Source organism: Alligator sinensis, unplaced genomic scaffold (genome assembly GCF_000455745.1).
Source record: "Alligator sinensis unplaced genomic scaffold, ASM45574v1 scaffold2072_1, whole genome shotgun sequence".
Taxonomy (NCBI): domain Eukaryota; kingdom Metazoa; phylum Chordata; order Crocodylia; family Alligatoridae; genus Alligator; species Alligator sinensis.
The window spans coordinates 31,894-57,955 of NW_005843403.1; the positions used below are offsets into that span (position 1 = coordinate 31,894).

General features: G+C 43.9%; 1 protein-coding gene across 1 annotated transcript in view; it reads right to left on the minus strand.

Annotated features, from left to right (window-relative positions):
- Window positions 1–1,285: 1,285 nt before the first annotated feature.
- The window catches only part of LOC106723244 (MAM domain-containing glycosylphosphatidylinositol anchor protein 2-like), an 87,401-nt gene continuing 62,624 nt past the window's right edge, over window positions 1,286–26,062 (minus strand). The window contains exons 3-6 of the mRNA XM_025195099.1: window positions 25,199–25,395; window positions 17,596–17,728; window positions 2,790–3,059; window positions 1,286–1,317 (exon numbers count right to left, since the gene is read on the minus strand). Coding sequence (XP_025050884.1) covers window positions 1,286–1,317; window positions 2,790–3,059; window positions 17,596–17,728; window positions 25,199–25,395 — 632 coding nt within the window. The remainder of the gene's footprint in view (window positions 1,318–2,789; window positions 3,060–17,595; window positions 17,729–25,198; window positions 25,396–26,062) is intronic.

Consider the following 26,062-nt stretch of genomic DNA (forward strand, 5'->3'; position numbering starts at 1 on the left):
GTCCTGGGATGCTCGAAAAAATATATGCAGATAAGACACAGGGTATCCTGGCCCAGCTCCACGTCATGGAGGGCAGGGCCACAGTACGCATATGCACAAGGCTGAGAGAGAAGGGCAACAAAGGGATTCTGGGTGAACTGTTTGGGTCCCTATTTTGTGATGCTTGCCGGGTATTAAAGGTTACTGATAAGAAACAGGAATAATTGGAAATGGGAAAGAAAGACTCAGATCAGCTGTGGAAATGATGATGTCAAAATTCATGCAATGTTGTGGCTCACCATGACCTGGAAAAAGAGTTGGCAGGGAGGCAGACTGCACTTAATGGGCACTACCATATGTCTTATTTAGATGTGCTGCATTAATCTATCCTTGTGATAGGTCCCCATTAGCATTTTTGCCTTATTCAGGATGTGCTTTGCAGTCATGTTCAGTGCTGACTCCATTCAATCAACTTCGTAATTGGTTTCTGTTGCTGAACACATGCTGCTTTTGCCAGCAGTTTGATGATAGACACTGTAGTTAGTGAGAATCCCTTGTATGTGATAATAAGATGAGGGACTTTTTTTCTCTCTGCCAAGCAGGGGGAGGGAGGGACCTCATCATGTATTTGTGTAAATACAGTACCATCACTAAGCACAGAGAGTAAGGACATGGGATCAAGGAAACCATATAGAAACCTGGTTAGTTTTGAAATTAGTTTGAGGTCCAACACCTGTCCCTGACACCCTGTGGTTTAACTTTCAGGTTTTCGTGTTCTCTGTAAATGCTTACTGTCTTCAGTTGTTGCATGGAAAATCCCAGCAAACAAAAAGAAAGAACGAATGCACAGGGGAAGCCATGAGACTGATAATATGCAAAGGACTATGAAAGGCCCACAAAAACAAAACAAAAAACCCCAGAAATGTTACCCCCTCCTTCCCCCCACCACTATTTCAACAGCATTCATCTCAGATGTAACATGTAGCAAAGGCAACTCAAATGCTGATAGACAGGTGGTATTTTTTTCTAAGCTAGCTCTTTCCGTTTAACGGAAATTTGGGAGAACTGGACACCTCTCTCTCGTTCACACGCACACACCCATGCACATATGTGCACATGCACACACACATACACACCCTGCTTCCATCACACAGAGTTAGCAATGTACCAAGCTTGAAAGTCAGCTGTGTCCTCTCTGCGGTTGTCTGTGGTGCTTTCTATTTCTTTCCTCACCTCACTGTGTGAAGAATTACTTGAGCCATCACATTTTTTTTAAAGAAAGCTCAGATAGGTTTAAAATATTTTGCTAGGCATCCAGAACCTCAAAGTCATGGGCTTCTAGAAATAATAAAAAAAAAAGACATATGCATATTAATATGATGATGTTATGACTCATGAAATTTGTTTCTGAGGGGAGCCATGAACTCATTTTCCTCTTCTGGGCTTAAAGGTGCCTTCTGTTGGGTCAGTTAAAATACCAACATTTGTTTGCATGCGAAGTCTTTTCTTTCTCCTTATTTATAGCAAATCTGCATTTCACACCCACCCTCCTTCACCCAATCTTATTGCTGCTTTAAATCACTGTGAATTAATGTTGATGCTGCATTCTTGAAATAACACAGTGGCATTGCACCTCGGTAATAAACCCTTTCAGCCAAACGTTGAGAACTTCAAATAGAAAGATAATATTACAAATAAAGCTGTTGCAAGAGGCTGAGAAACTCCTACAGACTTGGCCTGATGCTATGCTGTCTCACTGACCGCCCTCCCAGAAACAGACACTAATTCATCTTCCTACTGAAAAGTATAATATGTTGGGCAATAGGAGTGCACAGAGGTTATGGCTCTCATAAAATAATCACACCACTACTCCTTATACAGCAGATTCTCCCGAGTATGATTAATCACAAGTTATTATTAAGAGTGCCCACTGTGTGGGAGTTTATGTTTCAGTACCATTGGCAGATTAGATTACAGAAAATTAGTTTCAGATGAACTATTCAGTTCAGGTAGATTAATTCACAGTGCTGGTGCTTACCAGCCTATGGAGCTCTCCTTTCTGACTATCTCTGTAGTGAATCTAGACCCTTACCGAAAGCCATAAACAACTGGACAGATTTTGTCTTCACCTAGCAGCAATTATTCTGTATATAGTCTCTCCTGCATCCTTATTGGAGAACGATGTTTATCCCAGGTCTGGATTAAACTATCAATGCTAAAATGCCAGAGGCCGCAGGATCTTCACGCGTGTGATTATATCTGGGTCTTGGATTTAAGAAAAAGTATGACACATTTCCAATCCTCAGGGCCACAAAGACAAGCTTACAAGCAGTGATGTCATGTCAGCAGAGACCCTAAATGTCTGCAAAGACCCTACATCAAGGATTCGGAGGAGCACGAGAAGTTTGTCATATGTCTCTGCTCCACAGAGCACTGCCAAAGACGTCACAGAAGAGGACTGCGTGTCTGAGAAATGTTGAGCAAATCTGGCCCACCCAGAGATAGCAGTGGTCCCCACATTGCTATTTCTCCTTCTACAGGTTGGCAGAAGAAGGTGAATCCACAGGGACTACTTCTAGACCCGAGACAAGGTCCTTAAAGTCATTTCCATGTCAGGTAGGAGAGAGAGCAGGTCCCATGCCACGATTGCTTCAATCCCATACTTATAAAACCATTATCCTATGATAACTGCCCAGTATACCTATGTGGCCTTGTAGGACACAGGTAGCAAGGCAGCTGCCCTGCCTCAGCAGGTCCCAAGTGACTTAACCCTCGAAGGAGAAAACGGAGAGCTTTCACGCCAGGCTTACCTCTTACAATGATGTTGGTGGACTTTTTTGCGGGGTTGCCCACATTATTATTGGCTATGCAGCTATAGGTGCCAGCGTCTTCTGAAGTGATGGCAGGTATCGTTAAGGTCCCACCGTTCAGGACGATTTTCTCAGGCAGGACCCCAATGGATCTGACCCAGGTGAGGCTGGGAGCCGGTTCTCCTCCCGTCGTCACGCAGACTAACGTAATGGCCTCCCCAGGGTTCACCACGATAGGGTCATCCACCAGGAGCTTGATCGATGGAGAGGCTGGAAAACAGGTGGAAAAGAAACGGATTGCACATGAGGGTAGATGGCATTGTCCACTCTACGAGATACCTAAAATTCAGGTTGCCAGGCGTTTTCCATGATTAGAGCCTGTTTTCAGTAGCTCAGCACTGAGGGCTGACTAGCATTCGTGTTGAGGGTGTTTTTTATGGTTGAGTCTGAGAGAAGTGGCTGGGATGGACAATGTAAAAAGGTTTCCCCACCTTCCAAAACTCCCCTCTGATGGACAATTTGAAAAGGTTTCCCCACCTTCCAAAACTCCCCTCCCATGTCATTGGTGCAATCTGGGTCTCCAAGGCAAGACATGCTCCCCTCTCAGCTCAATAAGACACCTCGTTAGCCTTCCCCATGTGACCAGCCATGGGAAAAAGCTGCTAATCAACCAAGGTGAGAGCCCATGAGTTAAAATGAGGCTGGATCTGTGTCTTGCTGTTCACTCTAGTCATGTCTGTCAAAAGCAAGCCTTGCAGAGAATGGCATGAGTTATTGACAGTGGGCCAAGGAATAAGGGCTCCACACAGGGGAAAAGTCCTATATGCTGGACAACCTCAGCAAGAGCTACAGTAAGTCTGGACTTCAAAGAAACACCTGCAGTTGCTAGACTAGGTAGGCAGAGAATATCACTTCAGCTCAGAGAGCTTTTTCAGTAAGTCAGAGCTTGAATCTGGCCATTGTGATTTCACTTCTATTGTTCTCTAATGCCATTCAGAAACAGCGCCGAAACAACTCACAGTGCACCTGAGACATAATCTGGGGCTTTAGTGCTTCTGCATTTCTGGAGCGATGCTCTGGCTTCTCCCTTAACTCAGAGAATCCTAGAAAACGAGGGTTGAAAGGATCTCAGGAGGTCACAGCTAGTCCAACCCCTACTCAAAGCAGGACCAGCCCCAACTACATCATCCCAGGCCTGGGTTTGTCAAGCCAGGACTTAAAAACCTCCAAGGGTGGTCATTTCAAAACCTCTCTGGGTAACCTGTTCCAGTGCTTAACTACCGTCCTTCAGAGAAGATTTTTTCCTAATATCCAACCTCAACTTGCCTTGCTGCAACTGAAGCCCATTGCTCCTTGTCCTGTCATCTGCCCCCACCGAGAGCAGTCCACCTCCATCCTCTTTGCAGCCCCCCTGCAGGGGGTTGAAGGCTGCTATCAAATCCCCCTCGGTCTTCTCTTCTCCAGACTAAATCAGTCCAGTTCTCTCAGCCTCTCCTCACCAGTCATATCCCCCAGCCCTCAAACCATTCCCACTGCCTTCCACTGGAGTCTCTCTAATTTGTCCACATTCTTTGTGTAGTGGGGGCCCAAAATTGAACACAGGACTCCAGATGTGGCCTCCCCAGTGCTGAATAGAGGGGAAGAATCACTTCCCCTCTATTCAGCAATGCTCCTACCAATGCAGCCCAGGATGCCGTTAGCCTTCTTGGCAATGAGGGAACACTGCTGGCTCCTGTTCAGCTTCTTGAACCCCTGTCCCCCCAGGTCCTTTTCTGAAGAGCTGCTGCCCAGCCCGTCACCCCCAGCTTGCACCGGTGCATGGGGTTGCAGGAACAATCCCACTGTCTCCCCTTGTCAATGAAAGGACCATTTCTGACTGTTCTCAACCAGGGGATAAACTTTGCTAGGTGCAGAGACACTACCTGCTACAGTTATCCTTATCTATAAACTGGAACAGAAACATTAGAGGCCTCCCAGTCACAGGGGAGCTCCATGCCCAGAGCAACCCAGCATTTCCCTTCCCCAGCAGAAGCCCAGTGCTCTGGTTTTCTTTTACCCCAAGAGCCACACACTGCACCCAGCCCTTTCATTGTCCCTGCTGCTTCCCTAAAGGGTGCAGGTTGAAGCCCTCTTCCAGGACGAGCAGGCACAGGAGAAGACACCTGAAGGCAAAGCTTCCTTTCCATTGAGCCAGACACACATACCTAACAGACATCACACATAATTAGGCTTTGGAGCTAACTGCCTTCAGGAGTTACTGAGGCCACAAACCAGACAAGATTAAAAACAGGTTAGACATTTATAGAGATGACAGGAATCTATGTAGATATATATCATCATTAGGACGAGTATCATCTGAACAAGAAGGGGCAAAATCAGGGAGGTCAAGGCACACACTCAGATGCAGCCAGCAAGAGACAACAACAACAAAAAAACCCAACAACCTTCTGATAATTAATGAAGTAAGACAAAAACCAAGCAAGGTGCAGGTCCCTTATTGCAAAGGAGGGGAAGCTCATAATTACAGCTACTGCACATGTAATATGGAGATAAGTAGCCACTGACACGTATTTGTAAAGAGCAACTTATGCACAAACAAACCAATTTCTTTCTACAACGGGATGATGGGCTTTTCCCCTGTCCCCACAAGATATTTCTAAGATTGCAGGAACGACACATTCCTCACAAGAGACAACTTCCACAGGTCCCAATCAAGACCGCTATTTGAAACCTCCTATATCCAGTCTTACACACCACATCTGATGAATGACACAGACAAATGAGTGTCCAGAGGAAAGCACCAAAAATTATCAGAGAACTATATAATGAAAGGGTGGAAGGCATGGGATTATTTAGCCTAGGGAAGAAAAGACTGAGGGGGATTTAACAAGTCTCCAAATACCAAAAAGGGTACTGGATTACTGGGAGGTAATTATTTATCTGAATCTACAGAGGCAGGGCAAAAAGGAATGGATTGAAATTGCAACAAGGGAGATGCAGTTTGGATGTTAGGAAGCACCTTCTCACTGTAAGTTTGATTAAACACTGGACCAGGCTGCTTAGCGAGACTGGAAAATCTTCACCTTTGGCAGTTTCCAAGAGCAAGTTAAGTTACACACTTGAATGAGATGGTTCAGACAGTCTTGCCCTGAGCAGGAGGTGGCTGGACAAACTTATTTATCTGTTTATTACTTTTCTTAACATTTATATCTCTCCCTCTCCAAAAAGGTCGGAGCAGCTTGTTGACGCCTGAAGTGCCTTCCAGTCCTATATTTCTAGGCATCTAAAATTAGTGATGGTCATTATATTGCACGAGGGACAAGACTGTGCAAAGGAGTGCATTATCCCTTACCTGCCCACTGAAGGAACCCTTTGCTTTCCACTGACGAGCCTTGTATCGGCATTGGCACAAACCATGCTCCATAGTTTCATAGTTTCATAGTTTTAGGGTCGGAAGGGACCTAATAGATCTTCTAGCCCGACCTCCCGCCAGGGCGGGAGAACAACAAAAGAACCCTAAACAAAAAAAACGGGACTCAAATGAGTCCAGCCAGGTAGGCATCCAGCCTCTTCTTAAAGACCCCCAGGGTAGGGGCCAGCACCACCTCCCTTGGAAGTTGGTTCCAGCTCCTAGCCGCCCTAACTGTGAAGTAGTTTTTTCGGATGTCCAATCTGTACCTCCTCTCCATCAACTTGTGCCCATTGCTCCTTGTTATGCCAGCGGGGGCTAGGGGAAACAGCGTCTCCCCCAAACCCTTCTGGTTCCCCCTAGTGAGTTTATAGACGGTCACCAGGTCCCCCCTCAGCCTTCTCTTGTGGAGGCTGAATAGGTTCAGGTCCCGCAGTCTCTCACTGTAGGGTCTGCCCTGTTGTCCCCGGATCATGCGGGTGGCCCTCCTCTGGACCCTCTCCATGTTGTCCACATCCCTCCTGAAATGGGGCGCACAGAACTGGACACAATACTCCAGCTGCGGCCTGACCAGCGTCGCATAGAGGGGGAGGATCACCTCCCTGGCTCTACTCGAGATGCACCTGTGGATGCACGACAAGGTCCGGTTAGCCCTGCCAACCATGACCTCGCATTGTCGGCCCATGTTCATCTTGGAGTCAATAATGACACCAAGATCCCTTTCCGCCTCCGTGCTCCAAACTGATCCAAATCAGTGCACATGTTCCTACACGCTGTGTGTTTGTACAGCACCTAGCACTACGGGTCCCCAGCTGAGCCTGAGGACGCAAGATGCAGCTGTGCCCCCAATTGCAACACGTGCTTCGGGAGAGAAAACAGACTAAAGAGAGATCTTCAGCATGCGTCCACAAAAGCTGGAGACCTTTTTTCGAGGTCTGTTATTATAGTTCACATTTGAAATAATAAACACTTTCCCAGTACTGGTCTGAAGCAAACCGTGCATCAGTATTCAAATATTAGATGTACCCCACATCCCCGCATGCACACACAAGATGTATCTAGGCTTGTAGGAATTACGCATTCCTTATTCCTTACAAGAGACAACTTCCACAGGTCCCATCTGAGACCACTATTTGAAAAGCGGCATATCCCACTGACATCATTATGCCTCCAATACAGATTTGTATTATTTAAGTTACTGAAAAATATTTCCCTGTAGTGTGCCATTTGGACAGCCTCCGTGTTTACATAGGGCTTTTTACCGGAAAGGCAATTTAGGCATCTAAGTGCTTTAAGGCCCAGAGAACACAGCAGGCCATCACAACTATTAACAGGCAAGGCACACTACCCCGAAGTTATATCTGCCAGCTAAGTCTGCACTTTCATCCAAGGACCAGCTACTCTCTCCTGCACGATAATTATTTAAAGATGTGAGAAAGCCCGGTGGAAATTTCATACTTCAAAGACACCCACAGAAATCAAATGCAGAAAAAAGGCTTAAGAGGTAAATTGCTGTTCATTATGCTGCCACAATTACTGTTATAGGTTAATGCCCATCTTGGAATTTCATTTATAAACGCTGATGCTAAAGTAGCATAGATTAGGGACCAACATACAGTAAAATCTCCCTGCCTCGCTAGTCTTCACTCAGCACCCGATGGGAACGATTGTCGGCAATGCCAAATAAAGGTATGGAGTTTCTTTCCACCTCTCTGTACCTGGCCTACCTTCATCCTCTGTCATTCAGCATTTTATATCCTTATGCCATATGCCCTGCTTCTGCTAGGCATGGTCTTCTCTGCCCATTCCCCTCCTGCTTTCTCCTCTGATATCTAGGGGGTTGCAATACTCATCACCCAAAAGAGAATCTGACCCCAAATTTATGTGCACAAGTGAATATACATATACACACACACAGGGTGGAGGCATCCCCCCTGCCCACCCTCTTGCTGGGGGTCTTGTGTTAACCCTCTCATGGCTGTAGCTATTGGCTGAGCACTATATCTTGCCCCCAAAGCATCAAGTGAGCTGTTAGTAGCATCTGGATGAGGCAGTCTGGCCCCCTCCTGCCCCCAGGAACAGGGGCAGGAAGCAGAGTCTGGACGAGCGCGGGGAAGCCCAGTGACCCTGGCTGCTGCTACTGCGACAGCAATGGGCAGAGTGAGAGCTGGGCAGGAGCCCACAGCTTGTGTGCTGCCCGTGGACAGCCCCGGTGGAGATAAATCGGAGAGTTCAGTGGCACGCAACAAAAAACACCAGAGGCCTCAGAAGTAAGCCCAGTTCCAATAAGTCCATGGAAAAGACGGAAGACATGGGATTATTGAGTCTGGAGAAGAGACGTTTAAGAGGGATTTCATAAATCTTAAAATATCTGAAGGGTGGTTAGACAAAGGAGAGTGGCATCTTATTCTTAGTGGGGACAGGATACATTATACATTGCAGCAAGGGGAACTTAGGTTGTATGTCTGGACAAACTTTCTCACTATGAGGGTGGTGAGCCATTGCCACAGGCTACTTCGGGAGGTTGTGAAATTTCCATCCTTAGGAGTTTAAGAGCAGTTTAGACATGCACTAGTTTGGGACCGTGCAATCAGGGATGATCCTGGCATGGGCAGGCGGTTGGATGTCATAACTGCCTAAGGTCTCTTCCGTATTTTTCTATGACTGGATGGTTGATGGTCTGGTTGCACCACAAGATGACAATCAGAATCCACAATTTCTCAAAGACCACCGTGATTTCTTACCCAGCACATAAATGAATAGACATGTGGGGCCCAGGGCAATTCACAGATGAGATGCAGACCATTTAGGATGGCCTCGTAGGACACCAGTAATCTGAGGACCACGATTCAGGAATCACTGACTACATGCAAGCTGCCAAATCCCAAGAAGAAACGAGGATAGGTAGGATGTGTGAGGCAAGTTGTCCACGGCTGATGTACAGATGGAGATTAATTAAAGTCTGGCTCTAGACATAGATGTGTCCACACCTAATAATCAAAAAGGTGTGCATTGTGCACTGAATCTGACTAACGACTTTGGCAATTCTTTCTCAAGTCTGACAGTCAGCAACAAGTCACACATTTGTGATTCACATCAAAGATACGTGCATAGCACTCTCAATCTCAGTGCTTTTTACACTTGCACATACTGTCCCTGCCCCAAATTGTTTGCAATGCAAACTGAGTTGCCAGGGGACTGTGCAGAGCTAGAACAGAAGCATATTCTAATCCGTGACCCCGTGCTGATGTTCTCTGAACCTAAGAGCAGATTTAGGTCTCTCCTGATGCCTGTGATGATTGCTTCAGATAGATATTGCGCTGGAAGGGCAGAGGTGTCTCTCTCCCTGGAGCAGCAGCTGCTAGATCAATGACATCTGACGCAGAAGCATGGGCAAATTGAAATGCACCCAAAATACTTAGACTCGGCCTCTGGAACAGAGAAAAAAAAATCCACAGCTGGATTTATGGGTTACTAGGTATCAAATGAAAACAGGACATAAAACTTTAATAGCTATATCAAAGGCGAGCCAGAATGGCACGGCCCCAACAGCTCTGTGATGGATGGGCTGCACTAACAAGCGAACAGACCTTGTTTATTCCAGCCTAGTCAGGGTCGTGTACGAGATTTATACCGGATTAAGATGGGTAACGTAAGTAAGAGGGAAAGAAAGAAAAGGAAAGAAAAAAACAAAACCCTGCACTTTTCATTTTCCAATAAGATTTAGTGATAAGAAAGGCCCTAACTTTCAAAAATGTACGTGTATACTTAAGTCTAGGCACTGTAAATCGTCCTCTTAAAGTCAATGGAACAAGCAAGGGCATAAAAAAAGAAGTCTTTGTAGGAGCAGAGCTAATGTTTCTGTAAGCTGTCTTTGGTCTTTGCTAGTAAACAGTGAAGAACAGTGGATAAGAGCAAGTGAGATCATCGTTACTATTCATTAACCTTCCTCACTGACGTATCACAAACAAGGTCCTTCCTCTCACTACCTCCTTAACAAAAAAGCACCCCAAAAATCACTATTCTCTTCCCAACATGACTCTCCTATGAACAGAGGCTGCCCACTGTGGCAGTGAGTACTAACAAGTCTTTGACTACTAAAACAAGATCCAGCAAATGGCCAGATTTTCAAGCCAGGGTGTCCTTAATCTTGTGTGTGCACCGTGATGCCCTTCTGTGGGAAGCAACCCTCACTGCGCACACACCTAAAGCAGTGCAGCCCTATAGGGTGGGTTGAGGAATGTAGCCAAGGGTGGGCAGAAGTGCAAGTGAACCCCCGTAGATTTGAGAACATAATTCCTGATACACAACACGCATCGTGACAGTTCAGACCCAGCTCTGTAACGTGATCTATGCGAGCTCACTCCCTCATTCATACAAAGCTTCCTTTACTTCCACTTGTATTGCATTAAGGTGCATGGGCCTGCTTGCATGATGTTTGCTAAAAGCGCAACCTATGAACTCTACTTAAGCCTGAAAGTCCTAGCAGCTTTCTTCCTCTCACAGTAAATTAGCAGGTTACATCAAAACCAGCTTTGAATTCAAGAGCATGGAAAACAAATGAGTGTGAAGTTACACTTTATACTGAAACCACACTAAGGGCAGTTAAAATGTGTCTGCACACTACAGATGTAATACGATAAGTGCCATCTGAGCATCTCAAAGTTATGTCACTTAAGGTGAGGGTTAACTCTGGGCTGTGCTACCCAGCTCATGTTAGGGTAACTTCACTTCTGCTTCATGGAGATGAAAGTAGCAATGTTCAGTCCTCCAGGATCCCAGCACTCCTCCTACCCAGAGCAGGGGCTGGGCCCAGGTGTCCTGGGTCCTAGCCACACCCTGCTCACAAGCCCTCTAGTGACAAGTCAGAGCCATGCAGGCAAGAAATGCTATTAACCCTTAACATGTGACTACTCACAGGACATTGTGACTTTAATAGCACTTAACAGCCACAGATTTAGTACGGTCTGAGCGTAGCTTCACCCTGAGAAAGCCCAGAATTGCAATTCATTCCCATCTGCAACAGTGTCCTTCTGAGTAAGGCAGGAACCAACTGGAGGGATTTTGATTAAAACAGAACATCCCTGATGTGGGCGTGTAGCCCAGCCTTCAGTGTAGAAAGAAGGGCATTGCTATTTCCTCTTTTATAAGCCCTACAACATGCAGCATGTACGGGAAACGGTGACAATATCTAAAACACACCGCTTTCAGTAAGCACCTCTAGCATGTCATTTTGACTCAGCATAAGTATCTATAATTAGTTGCTAGATTTCTCTACTATCCAGCTAATTCCACCCACTGTCAGGATTCAGCTCTGACTATTACAACGGCTATATTTCTTATCTCATGACTTCAGGCCTTTGCAGAGCGTGCTCGTGCACTGGTGTCAGATTCCTGGAGAGTGCAATGCAATGTGCAGATGAATATTTATTTTCCAAATTAGATCATTCTCTAGTGTTGTGTTGTTGTGAATAAACTAGGACACAATGAATTAAGCACAAGAGAATGGCATTTTTTTTTTGGGTGGGGGGAGAAATTAGAAGGAGATACAAGCTTTTTTCAATTTGATTCCCACTAAAATGCCAGTTTAAGCTGTGAGTCTGCTGAACGATGTTATGCAGCTAAGAGACACAGACTGGAAGTGTTCCTGGTCTTTCCCACCACCCCCTACCCCAACCTCCCCCTTGGCAGACTTCTTTCTGGAGGCAGTCTGAATCCAACCATCATATTCTATTTTAGTCATGACATCTGCCATCTAACCAGGCTGATTTGGCTAATCCACACTAATACATATTTTCAAATGAAGTCCTGCCACTGAGATAGCTTTGTAGATTAAGATCAAAACTTCCATTTGATTTTTAATCAATCGTGTTAGAGCCAAAAATGATGCGAGGTGCAGAATTTCAGTATGTGAAACACTCTTGTTTCCCATTTAACCCTATCAGCACTTTGCAGACACTTCATGCATGTCAAACCAGAAGCCCAGTAGGCCCATGGGTGTGTATGCTGTTCATCCCTAATCCCTTCAAATGAACAATGCCATGTTTAAAGGCTCTCATATTTGTCTCCATGCATGCCAGTGCATCTGAGCATTCAGAGTTAGCAGCACTAAGTCACCTTTCTCTAGCTCTCAAGATTAAACACTGAGTCACACGTAGGCTGTTAACGGATGCATTTTAATATTACCTGTCAATAATTCATGCTTGAGATAGAGCAGAATGAAGGCTGTGTACATGATCCCTGCACAGTTTCCTTCAGGTGCAAATCATTTCTTTACCTAGCCCTAGTCTAGGGTGGACCAAGATATTAGCAGACAAGTTCTTGGAAGTGGGCAAAATGCATAAATGAGTAGGCTATGATGACCTGGGTTGGGGGCAGAAACAAGGGATGAGGCATAGGCACCTTAGGGGCAGTCTTTGGTGGAGACGGCTGCTCTGTGACAACAACATATAGTCTACCCCTTCCTATTGCTTTAGCACATCTCTGCATTTAAGCCCCTTGTGCAACATGGGTCCATGCTGGGATGCTTTGGGGAAACAATGCTCATGGCCTTGTTACACCTTATGCTTTAAGCCACATGAATGTTAATCCACTTAGAGCTGTTCAGCTTAGTGGAGCAGTCACACCATGAAACAAAAAAACATCTCTGGCTGTCATTCACCTGCACAGCTGTGACTTGCCACTGGAGACTTGGTGATCAGGGGCAGGACTAGGAGCCTATGTAAAAAGGGGCTCAAACCTTTTTTTCCTCTGAGCTCATCCCCCTACACTGCCGCTGCCTGAGCACTGAGGAGCCCCATCTTCCCCACTGCCTCCCCCTCCTGCCAGCATAATCAGCAAGCCAGTCTTGATGGCAGCAGGAGGCACTGCAGAGGCCATGGGGTCCTGGATTGCAGCAACCGCTTTACCCAACGCCCCCCGGGAGTGAGGCACTTGGGCATGCTTGGCCCCTCTGCATCCTGGTGTCCTTGCTTGCCCTGACTCATGAGAGACCACTGCATCATGGGATGCTGGAGGAGTTCAACTTCAATAGAATAGGTCTAGAGAGTGGCCACAATTTAATCTTGTTTTAGGAGCAAGATTATGGACATTAGAGATAAACCTGCTATGGAGGGGTGCAACTTTAAACCAAATAACATGTGCTTTAAGTCACTTAAAGGTGTTATTATGCCGCCAATTCAAGGGTTAAGAGCTCAAGAAGCTGCCTAAACTTACTGTGTAACAAGGCCCTGACACGAAACATTTTGTTCTGAGAGGAGGCAGCACCGTCTACATGTAGAGTATTGAGTCGGACAGCTTGGATTCTCCTCCTGACTCTGCCCCCGACCCACCATGTGGTCATAGGCAAGTCATGTCCTTTCCCTTCACCTTGTTTCCTGTGTCCACCTTCTCTGTAGAGACTGTGAACTCAACCCAGAAGGAACAGGCTTTTGTCTGCTCGCACAAAGGGCTCTGAGCTCGTTTTCTGCCTTGAGGTGCAATTGTACAACATATGACCTAATAAATAAATAGGACAATAAAGAAGCTAATTGCTAAATGCCCCTGTATAGTGGGTGCATGTGAGTGGTTGTAGACCTGCAAGCTGATTATAGCTCCTCTCTCTATTTCTGTTTTAGAGCTGAGCTGAACTGGAAGGAAATCATTAACTGGATTAAGAGGATGACAATGCCAACTTTACTTCCACTCCTGCCGTGCATACAGGCATATGATGTTGTGTCCAGGACTACACAGAGTCAGGCAGAACAGATGTAATTAAGCCGTTGGTGTTGAATCAAGTGGGTGTGAATGTACCTAATTGCGCCTATGTGTAATGCTTTAAACCTGAATTATGTCTGATGTATACTAATGAATGCATGTTTGTTTGATGGCATCTGCTTAATTATTTTTTCTAATTATTAAAGGAGGAGAACCAGGCAGAAAGTTTCATTCATACAATACTATTGTATGAATCCTATTGGTTCTAACACAGTAATGGATCGTTATTCTGGTGATGCCACGACAGACAATCAAATAAGCAATGGGACGCATTAAACATGGAAAACAAAAAGCTCATAGATCTAATCTGGCAGGTTGTGTTTAATAGGAAACTAGGCTACTTACTCACCCAAAGAAGTGCCTGATGGTCTCCAAATTAGCCTCTCGACTCAGTTGTGTGCACAGGAATTTAGATGGATAAAAAAGCCCATGCCAGCAGAAGTAGCAGCAAAAGATAAACCCGCACTTTCTCAATGAGAGGCCTGCTCCACTGCAATCACTGACTACCCCTAACAGTCCCGGTCACAAAGACCAAACAGCAGCAGGAGAAGATTTAGAAATCTAAAAGGAAAAGATGGCTCTTAGAAAAAAAAACTAGGACACAGATTCAGCCTAAATATCTGAGGTGTTACCTATGCCTCTCAGGATGAAAGCTTAAAATAAAAGAAGTTTTAGAGGTGTCTTGACCAAAATCTGTAAGAAAATCTATGGAATCACTAATGAAGTATCTACACTCAGAGAACCGCAATTAGTTGCCATAAGACCAGCAAGACTTATTGTGAGCAACCTAATCACAGGTTTTCTGTATGTATGGAGCAGCATACAAACTCTTGTGCATAGGATCAAAAGATCACGGGAAAGTAGGAAGGACCTCCTGAAGTCATCTAGTCCAACCCTCTGCTCAAGTCAGGATCTTCCCTGACAAAACCATCCCAGTCAAATGTCTGTTCAACCCTCTCTTGAAAATTTCCAGGGATGGTGTCTCCACAACTTCTCTAGGCAGCCTGTTCTAATACTTGACTACCTTCACAGTTCAAAAATTCTTCATTTGCACCCCAAATTTCCTTTTTGCAGCTTGAGGCCATTGCTCCAGTCCTGTCTCCTGTGACCACAGAGAAAAGCCCATCTCCACCCTCTCTATAATCAACTTGCAGGTATTTGAACACTTATCAAATCCCTCCTCCCCCCACCACACATACACACACCTTCTTTCCCAGACTAGATACCACTTGTTAGCTGCTTCAGCCTCTCCCTAGAAGTCCTGCTTCCCAGGCCCCTAATATTTTTGACATTCTGCCTTGGACTCTTTCCAATCTGTCCACATCCTTCTTGAAGTGAGGTGTCCAAAACTGGACACAGTACTCTAAGTGAGGCCTCACCAGTGCCCAGTAAAGTACATGAATCACTTGGGTCGATCAACAGGGGTGCACCACAAATTATAATATACCCTGCACCACTCTGGAACATCCTCTGGGTGCCAGGCCAGCCAGTGAGACTCAGCATCCCCGATCTGAGCACACCCTGCAATAGGGAGCTCTGCCAATGAGTCCCTCAGTCAAAGCAAACTTGACAAATCATGAAACACTTTGCACATCTCACACATTTCTGGACCCACCAACCCAATTCATTGTAGGAAAACAATGGAAGCCCGTGGCTTATACCAACATTAGCAAGTATATGTTCTCATCCATCATATCTCTAATGTTGTTATAATCTTTGACAAAAACTCTTCTGCCACTTTTGGTCCCTTAAGTAGATGCATGAAGAACAGTCCTGTCATCGGCAATGCCAAAGACACATTTTCACTGTATAATAAAGGACTGACCTGAAATTCACCTGCAACCACTTGCATTCATTAAATATAGCAGGAGCCTATACAAATGACCGCATTTATTTGTCACTTTATAGCCACTTTATAGCCACTCTGTTCCTTTTTCAGATTTTGTGTCTCCTGTTGACATATCTCTACAATGCACATGTGTGAAGTCGCCTAAAAAGACAACAAATATGCAGGAAAAAACTGATTTGTAAGAACCCATATAACCAAAGTCTGCTCTTCTACATAAATCTAGAGTAATGCTACTTAACTTCTATGTGGTTATACAAGAGCAAATGAGGACTTTACTCTCTTGTCAATTAAAAAGTACATTAGTTCTTAATTAAGCATTGCAGTAGTTATTTAATCATGCCTCTGAAGGTGACTGCAGCCTCCCGGTTGGATGCTCATGCAGATTTCAGTGAATCCTTTCCTGCTTTACACAACGACTACTGAACAGAACGGAGCCCTTAGGCTACAACACTACATATGTCACTTCCATTTTTCCATTAGAAATACCAAAAGGAGTTGTGGGTAACGCTTTGAAGCCAAGCCCGGAGAGCAGAAATAATGCAAGACGTGCAAATCTCAATGCAAAAGTACACTTCACCCAAGCTCTTCCTGATGACCTCCATCCAGGTTCAACTGGAAGCTTTGTTCATGTCTCACAGTTCTCAATTTGTAGCAGCATGCTTTACTAAAGGAGACCCTGACGTAATGTGCAGATATCCAAAAAGTTTGGGTTGGCTGCACAATCAAATGGGGATGTGTTGAACTGTGGGTAGACCAGCTCTCATCTCCCATGATTCAACACTGTCGTGGGAATCCCATCATGCATCATGGTGCTCCATCAGCGAAAAGACAGAGAGGCATCATATGATATGCAGTCCAGCCCCCAACGGTAGAAAATGGAGCTCTGGGGAACACAAACTACATTTCCCAATGAGGGAGCTTGAGGAGATGCAGATGAGCCTCTAGCTGGGTTGGCACAACCCATGTTGATGTGACACATTGAAATGTTTCTATCAGGGTTGACCAGACCCCAAACAGAATATATCGCTTCAATTTTCCCAACATAAAATCAAGACAGTTTGGTAAATGCAAAACCTTCTATGAAAAGTTTCACTTTTGCCCTAGTTTCAATAAAACATTGTAAAGGAAAAATCCTGACCAGCTCTCTAAGGATCCCAGAGGGTGTATAAGAAAACATTTTACCCAGAGTCTACACTATGTAGTAATACCCTTATTCTGGTTGAACCCTACCTGATTTCATAAACTGACTTTAAAGCAGCTCTGAAGAATAATAAGGAAACTTCTGAATTTTCCCCCAATATCAAACCCCAGTAAAAAAATCCATAGCTGACCCCTCGTGTCTCAAGGGCTGAACCAAAATCCGTAATCTAGGTGCACTCCATCTGCATTTGCTACTTCTTCCCACCTCTTCCAGACACAGTCTGATACTGGGAGCATCTACACATGTGCTTTAATGTGCATTAGCCTATTTTAATGCGCATTAAAGTGTCACTAAAAAACAAACACACCATGCACTTTTGCTAATGTGCATTAAAGCATTGCTAAAAACCTTGCTCTTTAGTTAATGAGCATTTAGATAAGCTAATGCACATTTTCCTAGTACCTCACAATGGAAGTACTAGATTTAATGCGCATTAACTAAAGTGTTTTAATGCACATGGAGATGCAAGATGGTGCAGCTGCCTGCAGCGATACAGATTATAAACAAGAGCACAATCCTGTGTAGTCTGCTTCTTAGGAAGACAGCATAAAGGGCGGACTCAAGTGGGAGAGTGGATTATTACGGAGAATACCTGTTTTATTGGAGAGTCTAAACGAGACCATCTTGTCGGGGATGTTGCACACATTCCTCACCGAAGCGATGCAGCTGTAATTAGCGTAGTCCTGAGGTCGAAGATTCTTTAGTTTCAGAATCTTTGTTTCCCCCTGTGCACATTAGAAAGGGCAGGTAAGGAAGAGATTAAGTCAAAGGAAAAGGCAGACTTCCAGGTGACAAAAGCATTGCACTGTGATGGCTAGGTAGATGCAGGTGCTAGACGGCTAGGCTGATTTTAACTAACCCATTTCCACATACAGGGCATGCCTACACACTCATGAATGCTCCACAATTACAACGCATTAAGTTTAGTACCTGTAATCACAGGGCATTTCTACACATGCACATGCTGCTGTGGCAGGTGCTGAGGCACATGCCATCGTATAAGCAGCAAAATGCATGTCAGTACTGAGAAAATGGTGGTGGGACACTGTTGAGCTAAAACACATCATAGGTGCTTTAGTCTACACCACCGCTGTTTTCTCTGCATTGACGTGCATTTTGTGTCATTATACAACTACACGCGTCGTAGTGCAATGCGTGTCTGCTCACGTGCGGAGCAGACTCGATTAATGAAGTCTGCTCCAACCCGCTGGATTGCCAGCACATCCCTGCACAAAAATGCACGTGTATACATGCCCACTGGTACTAACTTAATGCTCCATAATTGGTGCTGCTGCACATTAGTGCAGGGGCATGCTTTTTAAGTGACACCAATGTGCAGTAGACTAATTCTACGGTGCATTAGCAGCTTTTTTCGTGCTGCACTAATGAGCAGTAGAACTAGTCTACTGCGCCATTAGCATCTCGTGTGGACATGCCCACAGAGTCTCATATAAATAATGGTGTGAGGATTTTTTTGTTCCCCATTTACTGTTTAAAAAAAAAAAGGAAGTAAGAGGAAAGAAGCTTTTGTTTTAGAAGCAACTCTGAAGCCATCATAATTACTGCACCTCACATCAGGTAAAAGTAAACCCACTGAGAAACCCCCCAACTTAATCAAAAATCAGAAGCTGCTGTAAAAAAATAAAATAATAAAATAAAATAAAAAATCCTGTTGTTTTCCTTTTTAAATCATCTTCCCCGATGATTTTATTTTTAGACAGTATTTATGTAAATTATGGTGCAATGATCTGAAACAGAGTATTTAATAAAGGAGTTCTTTTCAACAGAAACTGAAGAAAATTATAGTATCTAAGCAGGAGATTTTCATATAAAATGCTATAAGAATTGGGCATAACAAGACTAGAAACATTTGGAGGAAAGAAAAAAAAAAAAACTTTAATGAAAAAAGTAGGCAAAATCTTAGACTATTGTTAGTTCAGATCCAGGTGTTTATGTTTCCTTGACAAAGCGATATCAGATGTGATCAGAACCCACCCCCCGCCCCGAAAACCTGTTAAATACAAAGACTTGCTTTTAAATCGAGAACAAAAACAAAGACATCGTGGAGCAACAACAACAACAACAAAATGCCAATGTGAAGCAAGGCAGACGGGGAAAAAAATAAAATAAAAACCCAAGGCCGTTTGAACACTATAACATATTTATGGTAATTTTCTTTCAGTTAGCACAACAGCGTGCCACGGATACACCAAATAAAATAAAGCTGTGTTGAAACATGCATACACAATTAATCTTAAGCACAGAAATAAAAACATATTTCAAGCTTTGCATCTGCTCTTCAGACTATCCACTTCCAGCATATCTGAGCTGACATCAGCCAACTAGAAGAAGACGACAAATCCTGATGAAAGAGGATTTACCCCCTCTTTCCTCCGTGAAAGAGGGGGTAAAGCTACAGACGTTTAGCTTCTGCTTGCTACGGGGGGAAGAGCGCACAGAGGATTAGCTACCAGGGAGAAGCTGAAGTGCGATCAAGCCCTATCTCCTCTTTTGGCCCTATAGTAAGGAATGGCTCTGCCATGTAGGATGCCCAGGTTATGCACAAATGCAACATTAAACCATTGCCAAAGGTGGGCTAGGAAGGGATTTGCTGTTCAGGGGCTGAACTCATGGAGTCGTTTAGCCTGTCTACTCCAATGCTGCTTTAGGACTAGACTATTGCAGCTTTTAAACCTGATGGAGACAGAACTGTAACTTCCACTTAGCAAGGGAACAGAGCAGACAAATGAAACAGAGCACATGAGCTCTAAGCCCTATATTGTTAAAGCGCCATAATTATTCACCTGCCTCACTAACACGTATAAACACTCTGAGTAAATTAAGTAAGAATGGGACCACACATGGAAAGAGAGAGAAAACAGTAGAGAGCTCTTATTATAAGATTTCCACTTGATTGTGGAAAATACCACCTGGTGTATTGTTTTAATTAAACCAAAGGGCGGCATGCACATCACTTGCACGGGGTTAAATGAGAAGGGGTTGGATGGCCAAATGGGCTGGCAACACTCAAGACCCCTGTACATGTCTTAATCAGCAAAATGTGAAGGAAATAAAAGAAAAGTGCATGGGGCTAGGACAGGGAAGCAATTGCCTAAAAGCAACCTGAGAGTCCAGTACCAAACACGTACTACCAGGCTACACTATACCATACAATTAGTCCCACCCAAGCTGCCAGGTTAAAATTAAGGACAAGCTGTTTAAGCATCTGCAGTATCCACTCTTCACATTAGACCTTCCAAAGGCACACAACAATAAAATATGCAGGCTAAAAACCCCCTATTTTAAACGAAGGATAATTCAGGCCAACCCAAGAGGGCTTCAGATTAGGCAAAGGAAACGAACCTACTGAACCGGATGGAGATCAGGTCCAGGGCGAATTTTGCATGTTTAATCATGAGCTGGAAATTCCTTGCCGAAATTGTGGCCAGATCCCACAACTTCATTGTGGATTATGTTGTGTGAATTGCTATGATTTGTTAAAAATAATTTTAGTTGATTTGTGTAATTAGTCTAATTATGCCTAATTACATAATTAGTGTAAATACAGCAAATGTAATCCTGTAATTGAACTGTGCAATTACAATATGTAATGACAAGGATGAAAATCCTGACGAAAAAAAATGTGCAGCAAGTTTATAGCTTAAAAAAAATTTAAAAGTCCAGTAATTCAGCTGTTTTTTTACACAAGCAGGTTTCCCACACAGCAGCTGAGTTAAGTAATCCTTGATGTAGACTGAATTGCTAAAAGAAATACTTTCAAAGTTGAAAGCTATTTTTTGAGTTACAGGGTCCCTAAAATGCCAGGCCACCACTGTGTTACATCTTAATAATGGGATGTTTAAACTCAAGTGGCTTATGCTTCGATTTCTATTACTTAATGAAATAGGAAGGTCAAAAGAAACAGGGCAAACAGTGGAAATGTGAATACAATATATTGCTTTTTCTGCCCTCTTCCCTCTCTTTCTTTGGCTGTCATAGCAGAGAGAAGTTAAAATATTGCACGCATTTGTTTTCCTTGCAGCGGGCTGACAATCCAGCCTCAAGCATATCAACAGGAAAAGGGCTGTCAAATGCATATCTCAAGACACTTTAAATCCAAATATCTCCTATCCCATTGCACACGGGCCCTTGCTGTTTCCTACCACGCCATCAAGAGAACCAATTATGCAAGAATATGTGAGAGACATTTATGATGCTTGAACCTTTAATTACATTTTGTTCTCTTCTAAACATGTATCGCATCTCATGTGAACACAGACCAAGATACAGTAATTCAACCTGACCTCCAATAAATGTAGAAAGGTTATGGATAAGCGTCTGACTATTAACGTGACAATCTGATTTATTCATTACTTCAACACAGGCAAAAACTGTACAGAGGACAGTCCTTGCAACCTAGAAACCATATTTAAGAAAAATGCGGGATGTAATTTAACGTGACATATTTTATCATCCACTAAGAACTTATCTCATAAAGGAGATGATAATAAACATTTCCACATTATTAGTCAAGAATTCCCACCTCAGAGGAGGCCTCTCACTTTTAATTAAACAGTCAAAAGACTCCAAGCTACACATCTGTGCTCACTTCCCCAGAAAACAAACCGCAGATTCCCTAACCCAGGTCCATACATGGTGAATTAAGAATAATCTCATTGCTTTCAGAAGCCCAATAACTCTACTTCCCCAATCTAATTCTCATCTCAGCTAGGTTTCAGCCTGCCCATGTCTCTGTAGAATATCAAGCTATTTTAGCAATATAAAGCTGTCAGGTATAATAAAAAGCAAAAATGATGGTGCTCTCAAATCATTAGCTCAGAATTGTTTATGAAAGTTGCAGGTTGCTCTCTGCTCTGAGACTGATTTCCTGAGCAGCTTTTCATTTATAGCTTTGTTCACTGTTGGTTTGAATTTTGAAAATACACCCCGCCAACTTTTTCTTTTTTGGGACTGCTGTCACTCACGTTTGGCTGAAAGAAACAGGATCTTTGCCCTTTCGGACACGGATTGCTCTACCGTCTTCAAAAAATACAAATGCACTCAAAAATTGGATTGGACCATTTTGATGGCCAACAAGCTTGGGTTCTTCCAATCCATACATGAGTAGAAACACTTTGGAGCAAACCACCTTTCTCCATTTTCCCAGCCCCTGCTTTAATGGAACAGATGAATGTGGAACAAAACTTAAAGTTCAAACGGGGGTGAAAAGTCACAATCAGAGAAGAGGATTGCAATAGACCTTAGCTTCTTCCAAAGTTTTTTTAGCATTTCACTTCCTATGCACTGTCACTTCACACTAGCTAGTCTGGGGTCATTTGGAAAACAGCTATGGCATCAGGGTCAGATCCTTACGTTTGTACAACAGCAACTTCAAAGGAGTTACCCCTGTTGATATCTGCTGCTGATCTTGCCACCAGGGTTTAGGGAGTAGTATAATAACTTGAAAATAGAAAAAAATTCTCTGAACATGCTTATAAAAATATCTCCAGAGTATGATAGAAGTGCTTTTTCTTAGTATGACAACACTAGGAAGGCAGTTCTCTCACTAGGAGGGCGATAAAGCACTGGGACAGGTTGCCCAGAGACCTCGTTGAGTCTCCATCTTTGGAGGTTGTTAAGACCCAGTAGACACAGCCTTGGCTGGGATGATGTAGTTGGGGCTGGTCCTGCTTGGAGCAGGGGTTGGACTAGATGTGCCCTCCTGAGGTCCCTTCCAACCCTCCTTGTCTGTGATCCTATTTATCTCAGCATGCATCTGCTTCTACCAGACCTGAAGAAGGACCTTTGATGCTAAAAAGCATATCCAACCACTCTGCCATGTATACAGTTGATTCAATAAAAGACATCACAAAAAATCCTTGCCTCTGAGACATTTCCTGGACCATCAGTGTTACAACATTGCAATGCTACTATAGAAATATACACACTCAGGGTGGGGACAGATGGTCACATACTCCAGCGTACCCCATATCAGTTTTCTATACCAATGTAAATTGCATTTGAATCAGGAATAGACAGATGGGCAACATCCTGAGCTATCGCATGCAGTAAGAGCCATTACTGTGACATCCTGCTAGGCAGTAAAGTAGCAAGTAATAGGCTGCTTGCCTTCGGCAAATGACTCCCCCAGGATGGACAGAGCTAACACCAATCCCAGTGTATCCTACACTAGTAGAGTTTTCCCCTCATTCTTTCAGGAGAAATCATCCATTTGACTGGGGAAGATTACCCTAAGTTAGGGGTTGACTGTCTGCTGCTTTTTTTTTTTTTTTTTTAATGCCACTTTCATGCTGATGGTACTGGTCAGAGCTGTGTTTCCCATAGGCATGCACAATGCTCCCACAGACTCAAAAACATCCACACTCCTGTCCTGTAGGGTATATTACCAACCTGGCATACAGGAAAAACACTCCCTTTCATTTGGGGTATTTAGCTCTCAAGGGATAAAATTCAGAGAGGGGTAAAATTAGCTTAAAAGCTTATTTTTCAATCTTTGGTCCATAGAGGCCTGGGGGTCTGCACACTATATCTAAGGGGTCCGTGATAGATGTCTGTGATCAATCAAAATTATTTGAATACCCACACTTACAATCCAAAGGGTCTTCACCTGCATTTAACATTTCCAAAGGGGTCCATACCTCCATTCAATTTTTGGGGGGCGTCCACAAACCAAAGAAGGTTGAAAACCACTGGTCTAAAACACTATTTCTTTTCCCTTTGATATTAAGGACTAGAGTCCTCAAATGCATCTGGCTTTTATATCATAAGCCAAAAACCCAGACAGGGCCTGTTAAGGATCTCAGGGTAGAAAATGAATGTCCATTTTTGTGCAGCTGTCTCATTATCTGAAAAATTAAACTAACTATATCTGACCGACTAAAGAGCCTCTTCCATAGTATTAGTCTCTGGGACGGATAACAAAGAACCGCAGTGACTACAGAGCACAAATCTTCTGGACTTTTCAAGGGGCTTCTGCTCTTCAATCACTCAGCTCTGAAATCACATTACTCAGATAACCTTGTCTCCATTAATAGTGAGTACTTCGGGGGAAATTGTGCAAAGTTCTGCACTTTGGATGGAATAATGGCACGCACAAGTACAAACTTGAGAACGATTGACTAGACTGTGGTACTGTAGAGGATGACTTGGGGGTTGCCATGAGCTCAGCATGCACCAACTGGGTGTTCTTGTTGCAAAAAACCCAACAGCATCCTAGTTGTACCAACAGGAATATCACTTGTAAATCAAGGGGATTGTTTCTTCTGCTGTATTAAGCACTAAAGGCTCTTCACCTGCAGTACTGTGTCCAGTTTTGGACCCCACACCTCAAGAAGGATGTGGACAGATTTCATAGACATTAGGGCTGGAAGGGACTTCAGAAGATCATGGAGTCCAGCCCCAACAAGAGATTGTAAAGAGGCTAGCATAGAGCAACAAAAAATGATTAGGAGCCGGGGAATCAGGATGTACTGGGAAAGGCTGCAAGAACTAGAGTTATTTAGCCTGGAGAAGAAAAGACTGAGGGGGGATTTAATAACAGTCTTCAAATAACTGAAGGGACATTAGAGAGAGAGTGGAGATGGGCTTTTCTCTGTGACCACAGGGGAGAGGACTAGGAACAATGACCTCAGGCTATAGCAGAGAAAACTTAGGTTGGCAAGGAGAAGGACGTTTCGGACTGTGAGGGTAGTCACGCACTGGAGCGGGCTGCCTAGAAAACATCTGGAATCTGCATCCTTGGAAATGGTCAAGAGCTGGTTGAACAGACACTTGGCTGGGATGGTCCAGCCAGAGACGATACTGCCCCACACAGCGGGCTGGACTAAATGACCTTGTGAGGTCCCTTCCAGCCCTACTTTCCTATGATCCTGTTGATCTTCACTGGCAGGAGGGGAGTTTCAAGGGATTAGATCCCAAGCTCTCACTATATTACACAACATCTGGCTTCTCATTCCCTCCAGCTCTTACACATAAAACAAAACAACCTGATGAAAACCTCTGCAGTATATAACAGATACGTTGAGAAGTGTGGGCAGGGTAGAGCAACACACGCGCAGTTGGAAATGGAAGGAGGGAATTTCTTTCCTAGTGGGTTAATATTTAAGATGGAAGTGAAGGTGAAAGCATTGTGTAAAGGGAGAAAAAAAAAAGAAATACTGTACCTCGATTCCTACCTGGGTAAAGAAGGGTTCATAAATTTCGACTCCTTTGTCGGACCCCTGCAGCAATACCTCTTGACCACGCCGCCAGCTGTACCGAACAGGCGGATTGGAGTTGGCAACACACCTGAGAAACACCGTTCTCTCATAGTAGAACTGCTCTTTTGCTTCCCCTATGCTCTGATGAACTGTCACTATTGGATCATCCAGATCTGGAAACAGAGAAACAACCCAGATGTAGTCACAGATTATAGAGCGGATAAAGTATTGACATGCAATTTGCAGGCAGGTGAAAGTTCAGATCTTCTTGGAAAACAGCAGGCAAGTCTCATGACAGGGGTGTCATTTACCCAATCTTTGAAAATGGACTGGAAGATTTTTAGGGACAATTGTTTTGTGTTGATCTATCCTTGCACAGCCCTGAGCCCAAGAAGGTTTTGGTGCGTGGTGATGTTTCTAGGTGTTATAATAATATAATAGCGTATGAGGATAACATTAAAACACATTATTGTTATCTAGTTGGTATTTCATTCTACACTTTTATTTTCCCTTTTTCATTTTTTTTTTTTTTCAGATTTCCTTGTCCTTTTTTTTAAAGCTTACTCAGATAAAATAACATTTGTCAAGTATCAGGAATAGTCCAGCTGTTTTAAATACACATCATACCAGTGGTTTCCTGTTATTTGGTGAGAAAGTTGAACCCTTACTCATTCCTCGATGGCTCACACATGCATCCATGTTTCTTTAAAGCAGGGGCTCTCAACCCATGGTGCGTGGGCCACATGCAGCCCAATCAGCACACTGCTGTGGCTCATGTGACATCCTGTTACATGGATACACCATTTAACCACATGTGCACACTAGGACAGTTGTGCACAT